The sequence below is a fragment of the Eublepharis macularius genome, chromosome 9 (genome assembly GCF_028583425.1).
Source record: "Eublepharis macularius isolate TG4126 chromosome 9, MPM_Emac_v1.0, whole genome shotgun sequence".
NCBI classification, from domain to species: Eukaryota; Metazoa; Chordata; class Lepidosauria; order Squamata; family Eublepharidae; genus Eublepharis; species Eublepharis macularius.
In genome coordinates, this window is record NC_072798.1 from 29,122,053 (window position 1) to 29,135,402 (window position 13,350).

Sequence of the window (13,350 nt, forward strand, 5' to 3'; positions counted from 1 at the left end):
CTGATGCTTCTGAATTTAGAAAGTTATAGCTGTTCTCATCAGCCTCATGAAATGCAGTACAGATTCCTTCCTAAAGCCAACAGGGCAGTGGCTGCAAACAACAGATGTAAGCAGAGCTCCCGTAACTGTCAATTTTCTGAGGGTTTGCACTGAGAGCAGAGGAGGGTCCTACTTTGATTGATTTGTCAATGTTGTATATAAAGCAGAAGAATTCTTCTCTCCCTCTGCTTGTCATACTGGTCTACATGCTCTCGGCTGGACTTTGTGACTACTTGTAGTTTTATCACCAACTGGGGATAAAGAGTGATTGAAACAATGCCGGAACCGACCAAAAAAGCTGGTAAGCTTAACCCCGCAGTTTTATTTAAAAAAAAAAAATTACATATCAACAAAAAGTAGAACATTCACTTGAAACAAATTTACAATTAAATTGGAAGCAGAAAATCTCTTTACACTGTTTTACATTAGTTTGCCAACAGAGATCAGTAAGAGATTTCAGTAACATAAAAATTGCCTAAAACCATTTGAAACAATATTTGAATGGCTCAGGAGATCTGCTTACCTGGGTTTGATTGCATGCGAGATTTTGATTACAATTTAATTTTTTGAAATTGTATTTTTGGGTCATTAACAATCTTGAACTTGAATACTAATGGATAACTTTTTTGTTGTTTTCAAAAAGATCTGTGCGTCCATCTCCTTTCTTGTAAATGAATCGTCTGTTCATTGTATTAGAAAGAGCAGGTGTATAGCTCTGTTGCTGTTTGCCTTGGGTGTTTGATAGCCCTATGATAACTATGAGCACTACTTTTCCCAGTATGTGTCATGTCCTGAGAGGTCTCTGTGTTGAGAGAGATACTGCACTTATTTTTGGACCCCATCCACACTCTAGAGCAAGCTGGCTATCCTTTCCTCAACAAAAATGTAACACAGAAAAGAACATTTCGTCCAGCTCCCCAGAATGGATTATTCTAGATTTCTAAAAAAATGTTCATCCACTCCACTGTTAAATGAAGATAATCCAAACACAACAGAGGTGGATTGCAGATGGCTCAAGTTAGTAGGTGCAATTTGGGATTTTTTTTCTGTTGGACCAACACAGCTGCCTATATTCTTTCTAGAGAAGGGGAATGCACAGCTTTCCCACTTCCAAATTGTTCTAATATCCAAACTAAATCTGTCTTCTTATGTCACAGCTTCCTATTTTATCTACAATGGGCTAGACAACGGAATGCTAATCTTATCCTTCGAGAATGTTCATCTCATCTCTTATTCTCTGATCCTGTGCATGTTGATACAGAAATAAGTCCCACTGAGTTCAATGGGGTTTATTCCTAAATAAGTTAGCTTAGGATGGCACCCTTTACAATGCAGTCCTAAAGTGAATTACACTCTTCTGTGTGAACTGAAGTCGGCGGGCTTAGAAGGGTACTGCCCTGCCTAGGATTGCACTGCAAATGTTCATCCTGACCATCCAAATTTAACATCTTCATTGGTGCCCTCTTTAATTTAATTTAATTTAATTTCTTACATTTATATTCCGCCCTCCCCACTTTCGCAGGCTCAGGGCGGATAACAGAAATACAAATATCACATACCATCACATACCATTAGAACTGCTCTGTGCAAGAGTGCTTTTGTACCTAGAGGAGAAGCATGTGTACATCATGTGTACTTGTGAAATACATGCTTTTAGGCACTGGTGCAACTGGTTATCATACAATTTCTCCTTGTCACACAAGAGCAATGCACGTGGAAATTTTTTTTTTACATGAAAGTGATTATCTGCAGAGGTGTTGAGGTGAGCGGACCCCCCCCCCCAAATTGGCCTTCTGCCAGGAAGGGGCATTCTCCCCCTGATCTGCATAACAGCTCACCACCCGCCTGACAGGTTTTAGATGTTGAAGGATTGTACCATGTGACTGCCGCTGGGTTTTATTGGCTGGAATTCCTTTTATTTATTATATTACCTTGTTTTATACTTTTGATGTGATCCGCTCTGAGCATGTTTTACAGGGAGAGTGGAATATAAGTGCAATAAAATAAATAACAGGCTTGTGTGAAGCAGCCCTTTATCTGGTTTGAGTTGAGATACTGGGGCAAAAAAGGAAGACGTGATGCTAAAGAGCAAGTCATATTGTCCCCTTGGGATGGTTCTGTGCCCTGGATTTGCAATCATCCTTAGAGTACAACTCACAGCCATATTTGGGACCTGGAAGGAATATCACCTCAGGGCATATTGGATAGTGGCTCTATGGGGGTTTCACTGTGCCCATTAGTGCGTGGCATGGATTCCTTGTCGAGTGTTTTACATGATGTACCATGGAGACTTTGACACATTGGCCCTTCTCCTTGCTTGCTGCATTCTGTTATACGGATAATATGTGCTAATCTGCTAGGAGGATTGCTTAGGGAATGCTGCTTGGGACAGGGAATTGAATTAGATGGTTTCCCTGTTTGAGCCCTGGATTCTCTCACTGACATTCGTTTTACTGACTTAGTGGAACGTTGTGAGCTTTTGCCTGCTTTTATCTAGATCAGGTTTCCAATGGAGGTTTCTGAATTTGATTGATGGTATCTTTTATCCAATATTTTGTTTATATGGCCAGAGCCACTGCAAATTTTTCACTGACCTTCTTCTTCTTCTTCTTCTTCTTTAGTTTTGGCTCCATTCTCAGCCAGTGTGGTATAGTGTTCAGAGTGTCAGATTAGGATTTAAGAAACTCAGGTTCAAATCCCGGTTCTACCATGGAAGCTTGTGACCTTGGGCCAGTCACACACTCCCAGTCTATTCTACATTACTGGGCTGTTGAGAGGATAAAATGGAGGAGGGATGAATGATGTGTGCAGATTTGGATTCTCAGTGAGGAAAAAGGAAGGGTATAAATGAACAACAGATGATAATGGATAAGCATCTCATCAGAAAATTTCCATCGGCATCCATGATTGGAATGAATTTCATTATCCACCTTTAGATAATAGTACTATTACTAGAATAAAATGTAAGTGAGGAGAGGTGAGGAGCACTTTAGAGTCCATATCAAGCAAGCAGATTCATGAAAGATGACTGCAACCATGCTATTATTATTCTTTAGCAAGCCTTTCTTTTCCATTAAATATCTTTATTTATATGTGTATGGCTGCACAGAGAGTTTGCACCACCAGAGTTATTGAATTATTAATCTTTCTGGTTAGTGAAGATAAAGGGTTAATGACCTTTCAGTGGGCTATCAGGGCTTTGGCACCCTGTAAGATGGGATCCAGCACCTTACAGGGTTGATTCCACGGCAACTAGTGTTGACAGGCTGCAAGGATCGGTTTTCTCTCTGGCTCTGTGTAACGCCTGAAGACAATAATGAATGAAGCATCCTACTGAAAATAGCTGCACCAAATGCACACATGACTTTGAGAGTGTAATCCTACACCCAAACTACAGCCAACTCACCTTCTAAAGTGTCTTATTTATAATGCAAATGGTTTGCGCATATATTCACATCCTTTCTTTTTGAGAGAGTGTTCCATTAGATAATTTTTTTAAACATGCAGCTCATGTGCATAGGGTATCATTGCAAGTCAGGTGCTATAACCTGCCTTCCGTGCAAGCAAAAAACAGACACTTCTATGCACTGAACCCTGAATCATTTCCATGCGCCTATGAAAAGCAAATCTACAGCATAGCTTATGCATATATGCACACCGCTCCCCCGTACACTACACAGAGACCCTGCATATATACAAGGTCCTGCATATCTCAGACAAACAAGTCTTTTCTGTTGTCATGGACATTTACTTTGCACTGAGAGCCAAACTACAAGTGATGCCTGACACAGGTTGGACACTTGTCAGCTTCCCTCAAGTTTTGATGGGAAATGTAGGCGTCCTGGTCTTACAGCTTGGCTCTCCATTTAATTGAAGTTTACAGAACCCCCTCCCTACACACCCCGCGGAGGGGAAGGGGGGGCTCCCGGCAAGAGCCCGATGCCTGCACTCCCCTCTCAACTGCATGTTCTCCCTCCCGTGGACTGACGCTCTGTAAACTTCAGTTAAATGGAGAGCCAAGCAACAAGACCAGGACGCCTACATTTCCCATCAAAACTCGAGGGAAGCTGACAAGTGTCCAACCTGTGTCAGGCGTCACTTGTAGCTTGGCTCTCAGATGCACACAGGACTCCACTTCTGATTGCTGATGCTATTCATCTTGAACTCTTGCCACAAACATCATCCATGCATTAAGCTACTTGCTTCCTGTTTGGTCTGCTTGCAGTTTTGGATTAAGGGTTCTTTCATCTCTCAGCTATCATCTCTTTAAAGTCAAACACAGCAGACAGAATGCAGTTCGGCAAACAGTACTTAAGAGGTCACAAATGGATTCCCAACATTGCCCAATAGGTCAGGAGCTCAACATTATTGCTAGCAGGATCTCTGACCATTTAACAGCAAGCAAATTCCTGGACTTTGGAGAGAGATTTGTGAAAGAAACCAATCAGGGGTACGTGCACTCTGGCCAATGGAGTCTGATTCCTCTTTCAAAGTTTAGAAAGTTTTCCCTCAGGAATGTGTCCACTATTTGGAATGAAACAGTGGAATACTAAAAAGAAGAACTGAGGAAACCTGTTGTCGATAAATCTCTGCAAGGTTGCAATTCTATGCATAGTTACCAGGAGGCGAAAACTGTCCCACGTATTATGCAGAATGCGCAGAATTCTGCTCTGTACCACTTCAGACTACAGAGTTCTAGACGCAGTGAGAAATGCTGGCTACAAATAAAATAAATAAATCCAGGTGGAAAATGGTTATATATTTCAGTAGTGCCCCATGTATTGAAAAATCCACCGGATATGAAGTGAATTAGCACATCACAGAGGAAGGTTTAATATATTCCCTTCCCCATTGTTCTGGAGTTGCCAGCTCTGGATTGGGAAATTACTGGACATTTTGGGGGTGGAGCCTGGGGAGGACAGAGTTTGGGGAGGGGAGGGACCTCAGCAGAATATAATGCCATAGAATCCACACTCCAATGTAGCCGTTTTCTCCAGGGGAATTGATTTCTGTAGCCTGGAGATCAGTTGTAATTCTGGGAGATCTCAAGCCACTACCTGGAGGTTGGGAAACCTACGTTCTACCCACAGGGAAATTTTAACATTGAAATTATTCAATCATTCCTCCTGCAGTGGTACAGTCCAGATTTCTATCATGTCAATGCACCACCTCATTCTAAGTTGTGTAAAATAATTCTAAACCCCACTTAAATCAATCGGGCAGCTAAAAGCTTAGAAATTAATAGGGGCCAAGGTTGCACTAGCTCACATTTCTGTAGAGCCATCGGTTTTAGAAATTGTGGGGCCTCCTATACCTTTCAAGAATTGCATAAAAAGGGAAATTGCAGCAGGTACAGCTTTCCCCACAGCATTGTGATCAGAAAAGTGAAATTCTGTTTTGTGTCCTGCTGCTGAAAATATGCAGAAGCCACCTCAGGGCCTAGATCAGGTGACCCTAAATAGACATATGACAAAAGGTGTGTACAAGAGAGCTGGATTATCCCTGCCAGCCTGAACACCTGAATGCCAGCTGAAAGTCTGCATAGACTATGAGCGGAACTACAAGTGACAAAAGGCACAGGTTGGACACTTGTCAGCTTCCCTCAAGTTTTGATGGGAAATGTAGGCATCCTGGTCTTGCAGCTTGGCTCTCCGACTGCTGTCCAATGGACTTTTCAACTGTCACTTGTCCAACATTCCGCCAAGCTGCCTACATTTCCCATCAAAACTTGAGGGAAGCTGGCAAGTGTCCAACCTGTGCCTTTTGTCACTTGTAGTTCCGCTCTAAAGCAGGGGAGCTGAGGGACACAGAATTTTGTGTCCAACCTCGCCAACCATGAAAGCAAGTCATGAATGTACTTTGAAACAACGTTTCTGTGAAGAGAGGAAGGTCCAGAGGGAATTGATAAGGGAGGGGAGGTGATGATGCCTCTTGAGCGCCCAGCCACAAAGGCTCTTCCACACAACTGACAACATCGCAAAAAGCACGGTGTGGATCTAGCATAGGGACTCTCTGCCTGTATGTAAGTCTCTCTGAAGATGTTCAGCTGGAGGCATGGTCTTCCTATTCTCTTCTATGGTAAAAGGTAAAGGTGCAAGCACCGAGTCATTACTGACCCATGGAGGATGTCGCATCATGACATTTTCTTGGCAGACTTCTGTTACAGGGTGATTTGCCATTGCCTTCCCCAGTCATCTACCCTTTACCCCCAGTAAACTGGGTACTCATTTTACCAACCTTGGAAGGATGGAAGGATGAGTCAACCTTGAGCTGGCTACCTGAACCCGGCTTCTGCCAGGATTGAACTTGTGAGCAGAGCTTGGGCTGCAGTACTGCAGCTCACCACTCTGCACCACAGGGCTCATGGAAGGGATGCATTTTGGAACATCTGTGTAGTGTTTGAGTGAAGACACTCAACCATGGGACACCTCTACCATATATTTTATCCTCTAAGTCTCCACTAGATACAGCCTCCAGTTTATCATTCCCTCCCCGCCACTGCAACTAAAATGGCAAAAAAAAAAAATCCCATTAAAAATGAAACTGGAGATTTTCAGAGTCCTCATGCTAAATCCTGCATATGAGGTTATAAGAACAATAAACCAAAGTCCGCTCAAATGCTAATGAAATGAATTGGACAGTGTTCTTCATTTTAGAGTAGACAAGTCTATTGGTCTCCATAGGTACCACTCTGCTATGCAATCATGTCTTGCCTTTGGATTTTTTAAAAAAAGTCTTTTTAACTCCAGCCAGTACCCTTTACATCTCCAGAGAATGACATTTGTATTTTACTGCCCTCCATGGCATCTATCTATCACTTTATTATCACTTATTTTAAGGAGCTATATAGTCTTGTCTCCTTGTTGTATCTTCACAACAACCCTCCAATGTATTTTAGTCTGAGAGAGAACAACTGGGTTAAACTGGTTGATTGGGGCTTTCAGCATCCCCAGCCTGTAGGGCTGCCAACTTGCAGGTGGGGCCTGGAGATTTCCCAGACTTATTGCTGATCTCTGGACTACAGAGATCAGTTCCCTTGGAAAAAACAGCAGCTTTGGAGAGTGGGCCTGGTGGCATTAAAGCCTGCTGAGATCCTTTCCCTCTACAGGCTCCACCCCCTAATCTCCAGGAATTTCCCAGCCTAGAGCTGGCAACCCCTGCCAGCCGGGCACACTTAACCACTCTTAACCTTGGCGGTCTTATAATTGTACTTTAAAATCCCTCTCTGACAGGCCCAGACCCTTGCTGGAGTTTGTTTGACTAACTGCCCTGCACAGATCTCACTACAGAAAGGGAGCCTGAAGTCTGCTCTGAGGCAGCCTCTGCCACTTCCAAAGCTTATTTTCACATCCACCTCCCATACTTCCTCCCAGGATATCAAATTCATTTTGACCTTCAACATTCGCCTCTTCAGTTTTTGCTTCGTAATTATTTTCCTTAGTCTGCTGGAAAACAAATATGATTAACAATATGTTAGTAAGTAATCTGAGATGTTTCACATTTTGGTTTTCCACAAAATCGATGAAAGTAAAGCCAACGCATCAATTTTAACTACAAAACAGGACATTTTTAGACCACTATCCAGAGCTTTTAAGTGCTCCCAGAAGCTTGTGAGATAAATGGTTCCTCTGTTCTACTTTGCCAACATTTCTGCCTTGGTTAATTGGGGTGCTGAATCCTGTTTTGGGGCTTCCTTCTATTAGGACACTGGTTAGTCCCCTCTCACTACACCATGGCACTGTCTGCACAGACACTGAGAGGGCTTCACTGCAAACAGCTAGCTCTCCACCTCACCTCACCCACACGGCAAATACAGGAGTTTTTTATTGCAAACTAGCAACAAAGCCCGTTGTGGGGGGGGGGGGAATACAACGGGCTCTAGAAAGGGGAGGGCTGGCAAGCAGGCATTCCCTCCTCCTCCATCACTGATCCTGGCTGGATGAAGGTGGGGGTCAGGCATGGCCACTTCCCCTGCACCCAATCCTGGCCAAGTGAAGGGGGTGGCAGGCATTGCCATCTGCTCTGCGCCTGATCCTGGCTGGGTGAAGTGGGGGCGGGCATTGCCACCTGCTCCGCTCCTGATCCTGGCTGGGTGAAGGTGGAGGGCAAGCATTACCACCTGCTCTGCTCCCAATTCCAGCAGTGTGAAGGTGGGGGAGGGCATTGCTGCCTGCTCCGCTCCCGATCCCAGCTGGGTGAAGGCAGGGGGCAGGTATTGCTGCCCGCTCCATGCCTGATCTCAACCTGGGCTTCCTGCCGTTGCGTGCTCTCTGGAGGTCTGGCTGCCTCATCTGGAATTCCCTCCACAGTAGCGCCCTCTAGTGTCGCACCAGGGTAGGAAGTGAGTTGTCTTGAATATGCTTAGCCTTTTATATAGTAGGATACAGAACATCACTGCATGAGCTAGCTTAAGCACTGCATTGAACATCGGGCTCCTCATCCATATGTCCTCATGTCCTCATGTCACAAAATACTTTCAAAAGCAACTTGCTGCATGGGGTTGCCAGCTCAGAGCTGGGAAATCCCTGGAGATCTGGGGGTGGAGCCTAGCGAGGGCAAGTCTGAAAAGGGGAGGGACCTCAGCTGAGTATAGTGCCATGGAGTCTATCCTCAGAAGCAGCCATTTCTTTCAGGGGAGCTGATCTTTGTGGTTTAGGGATCAGTTGTAATTCCAGGAGATCTCCAGTCCCCACTTGGAGGATGGTAAATTTGAGGCTGATGTCATGATCCTCAATTTACTTCCTTGCCGAACTCAAAGAATATGGTAGCCATTTCTGGCTTGGGACATTCTTGGATATTTGGGGGTGTTTTTTAGAGAGGACACAGTTTGATGGAAGAAAAGAATGGCTCTGGGATGTGATGCCCTTGAGTATGACTTCCAAAGCTGCCACTTGCTACAGGAGAGCTCATATCTGTAGTCTATCAGTTGTAATTCTGGGAGAACTCCAGGCCCCACTCTGAGGTTGGTAGCGCTACCATGCAGGCAGTTTTGAAGCAAGCATTTATTTGCTGTTAGATTATATCAGACTTACCTATTTTGCCCTTATTTCCTATGCAATGATATTCTCAGTAGCTCTGACTTCCCTACCTTCAGCCAATCAAGGTCAGCATGTAGCTCCTTGGAGGAAAATAAATCAGTTGTAACCACTTGTGGATGAGGAGCCAAATGAATCAATTATTAAATCAGTTTACTTGCCTGTCTTGCCAATAGAATAAGCCTATGACTGCAGTCTAAAAACTGCAGTCTTTCTGGAGAGGGGAGACAGATGTTTCCTTTCACAACACAGTAGGTAGGTTACATACAGAGAAAGAATCTGGCAATAAAAAGTTTACTTTTCAGTACACTAGAGGGCGCTCTGCATGTGCAGCACAGCTACTCATATGAGCCGCTCACCCCTACACCCAGGCCGTCGTCACACCGGCATCTCTTCCGTTAAATTTACAGCATATAGCGTCCTACCTGTTATTGGCACAGTAACGTTTCTTTGGGTCACCTAACGGCTCTTCGCGCCACCAGCTGTCCACACCGAAGCACTCTGTTCTGTTCTCTCTAACTGCGCAGAAGCAGCTCCTCCCACCCCCTTTTTTTTTATTATTCTGGCATTTAATTCCGCTATAACGGAATAACAGCATATAAACATTCCGTTAGAGCAAAACATTACGACCCTTTTGTTTTTCCAACTTTGAAATTATATAAATAGCCCTTTGCCCGCAGAAAACTCCCTGTCCGACGTGATCCCCATCGCTGAAGACTCTGCCATGGCGATTGAGTCATTTTTACTTCAGCAGAAAGTTTGCATTGTGTTATGTCGTTATGGCGTTATAAGGACATAATAAAATAAAAAAGGGGGAGTTGCAGGAAGAAATGGATTCTGGGATTGAAGGGAGGGCATAGGACGTTGCGAGGCGAAATACATCGATGTGAGGCATTCACACTGAGGCACAAAATATCGCAACTATCAAGCAAAAAACAGCAATGAGGAAATCGCATCAGTGTTGGAATAAGGTGGGTGTTTGCCGGGAAATAGCGCCATTTTAGCACTAAAAAAAAGTCCGTGTGACGACAGCCAAGTATTCTTGTTATATCTTGTATTGAAATGATAAGAAAAGAGAAAGTACCACACAGGCTAACAATGAGCCTAGGAGATTTACGCACAGTTTAGCAAAATAATCATATATGCCAGGGTCATGCAAATGTTAGATCTGAAATAAAGGCAGGCTTGGGGAGGGGGGGGGGAGGAGAGAAGCAAAATTAAATCAGTTTCCCATTTATTACAATCAAAGATCAGCAAAGTTTACACACATAAACAGAATTACATCATTCTTCTATAGAAGCCAAATTGAGAATATTTGGTAAAGAAATAATCACAGACTTTAAAATATTAACCTTTTTGATCTAGGCCAAATCCACACTTCCCTACCTTCCGCTTTTCATGTGCATTAATCGCGCTGGATTCTATCCCGCAATGTCCCAGTCTGTGTTCACATCCCTTCTCTTACTACCGCTGCCTTGCGCTATACTTTGTCCACGTTCCTGGTAGAATCGCGCAATACAGGGCAGGTTTAGATCCAACGTCGCCAATGATGACATCACGTTCATTTTTTTTTCATTTTTTCATGTAACCTACCTCTGGTTCTTTTGGTTTCCTGGTCTTGGCTCCTTTGGTGTTTCTTCTGAGTATTCTTAAGTCAGAGTTGCTGGGCCGGTCAGAGGGAGACATTACAACTATTGCAATTCCAAGTGAGATGTGACATCACTTCCAAGGCTTTCCTAGAAGTGACATCACATCATCACCTGATACTGCCCCCCATTCCTACCCCCCTAGATTTCTGCTGCTTGCTAGACACTGGCACCCATGGGGAGGGAAAGAGGGGAAGCTATTGGCAGAGGGGGCAGATAAAGGTAGCTTGGGAAGGAGAGAGGCCATAGGGGCTTTCAGGGAAGGGAAAGAAGAAATGATGAGGGAAAGAAAAATGAAGTGGGTCCCCCACTTGTCTTAAATAATGCATTATATAACGAACAATTTTGCTGTAGCAACAAGTTGATTCTCACTGTGACCTGCTCAAAGAAAAGGAGACTCATGGATCCTTCTAGCAGCACAAGGAAGTAGAAGCATCTACTGCATTTGATGGTCAGGTGGATTGTAACCAATCACACCTGGGGAGGGGCTGAGGCTCTTTAGAAGAGTACATGCTTTGTATGCAGAAAGTCCCAAATTTAAACTCCAATCTCTTCTATAAAATGGGCCATTTTCACTCTGCTCACCAGACACAGAACATTGTGCTGAGCTCCCGGAACGACAGCGTCTTCCTGGCGCAATTTCGTGCGAGACCATTCTCGCGTGAAACTGCACCAGAAAGACGCTGTCGTTCTGGGAGCTCGGTGCGATGTTCCATGGCCAGTAAGCAGCGTGAAAACGGCCATGGTTTCAAGTGTATAGGAATAATACCTTCCCATACAGGCATTTGAGAGCCAGGAGAGCAGCAGACAGCCCTGAGCTAAATGGACCAATGGTTGGACACATTATAATGCACTTTCTTATGTGACATTAGAGGACTTATGTGTGGGTAGTAGGGTGAGAATGGTATCCAAAGGAAGGTTTAGGAGGCGTTTGAACCAAGAGCACCACGGAAAGGGGAAGTACTGAAAGTGATATGTTGTGCATCTAAAATGTTATAACTCAAGGTTCTAGAATTCTGAACGACATCAGTAGGAAGACCCTCTTCACTTTGCACTCATTTTTCAGTAGCCAAATAATTTACTGAGAAATGTAGTTTATCCATTGCTAGATGTGCAAATCTCTGCGTTCCAATAGCCATTGTCACTGTGTGTAACTTTCAATTGGATTTTCTGATTCTCCTGTGATATCTTTGACCCTGAAAAGACATTGTGATGTAATGTTTGGGGATGCAAACATGTTATAAAATGTCACACAATCACTCTAATAGGTCTCTAATGTGATATGCAAGAAAGGTTCAAAATCTGTTTGTTTTTTCTGTAATTTCAAGGATCTCTCTCTCTCTCTCTCTCTCTCTCTCTCTCCATACTAGTATTTCCATCATGTTCATAACATGCATGTGCCAAGCACAATACGTTAAGTCTGATGGTTATTTTTATTTTGCAAAATATGCTGCTTCTGAACAGTTTCCTTAAAAGAAAATACTCTGTGCAGACCTCTTGGTATTAAATCTATAACACAAACCACAAACAAAATCTACAACAAGCAAGACAAGCCGCTGTCTTGGCAAATGTGTATTCCCAAACCTGCATTTGCAGAGATAATAAGACTGTACTGGCAACTGAAGACGTTTATAAAGGGACATTAATAAGCAGGTAGGGTGCTTAATATTCCTGTTCTTGCTGTTTGTCTCTCAGGCAGCCTGGTTTTGCAGCTGGGTGGGGAAGATATCAGTTAAAAAGGGCTTTGGGTGGGTATTTTCAGAGGAGAATCTGTGAGCTGGGGAAGGGCGAATGCTGTCACAATTTCCCTTTGCAAAGGCTGCTCTGTCCTTATTAGCAATGAAACCGATTGAGTTGGCAGCAGCAAGTTAGGATTTGGAACCCTGTATGTTTCTCAAAACATTTTCTCTAAAAGTTCTTTTTTCTAAGACAGCTGGGAACCAGAAGAGGAAAGATTGTATTTTTCAAAAGAATGGGTATTGTTCATTTTTGTGTATTTGCTGGGGTGCTGCCAAAAAACACTTTCATGGCTTCGTTTCTCCTGGTTGTTAAAAACATGAAATAAAAGCGGATACTTTTGAAGAGTGTGTAACATCCTGAAAGAAATTGTATGTTAGCACCTTTTTTCTGGCCTCTTTTACGCGGGCAATTTTTGCCACTTTTGGCCTTATCTCTTTGGGTTTTCTTCCAAATTCCCTTCAGATTTCAATGTGGTGTTTCAAGGGTTCTCTTCTGAGTTTTCTCCCGGGCTTTTTTCTGCATTTTAAAATTCTGCTAAAATTGCCTACAGTTGCTGGACAAAGATGATATAGGTACTGGCCAATAGCTCATACACAGCATACATAAATAAATTGGCAATGACTTCTACAGGAAGAATCCTGGCTTCGTTTCTTTAGCAGTTTGTTTTCTGGGAAACAGCAAGGAAGGCTTCTTTTCTAGAACACAGGGACTAGCCCACAAGGCTGTTAAAAGCCCTCTCTCATTCCGCTGCCCTATTATTTCATATATAATATGTTAACTGTTCAGTCATTTTCTATTTTTATGCTTAGACTTTCCTGGCTAGATCTTTATTGACATTTCACCAACTTTGGCAGCTGAAGAAGTCCATCATGATTCAATAAGGAAAACTT

At 43.4% G+C, this 13,350-nt stretch overlaps 1 protein-coding gene across 3 annotated transcripts in view; it reads left to right on the forward strand.

The window, feature by feature from the left end:
- Positions 1-235: 235 nt before the first annotated feature.
- Positions 236-13,350, forward strand: part of MYBPC1 (myosin binding protein C1) — a 113,437-nt gene continuing 100,322 nt past the window's right edge. For all 3 annotated transcript variants that reach the window (XM_054989159.1, XM_054989160.1, XM_054989161.1), the window contains exon 1: positions 236-340. In XM_054989159.1, coding sequence (XP_054845134.1) covers positions 316-340 — 25 coding nt within the window. In that variant the 5' untranslated portion in view covers positions 236-315. The remainder of the gene's footprint in view (positions 341-13,350) is intronic.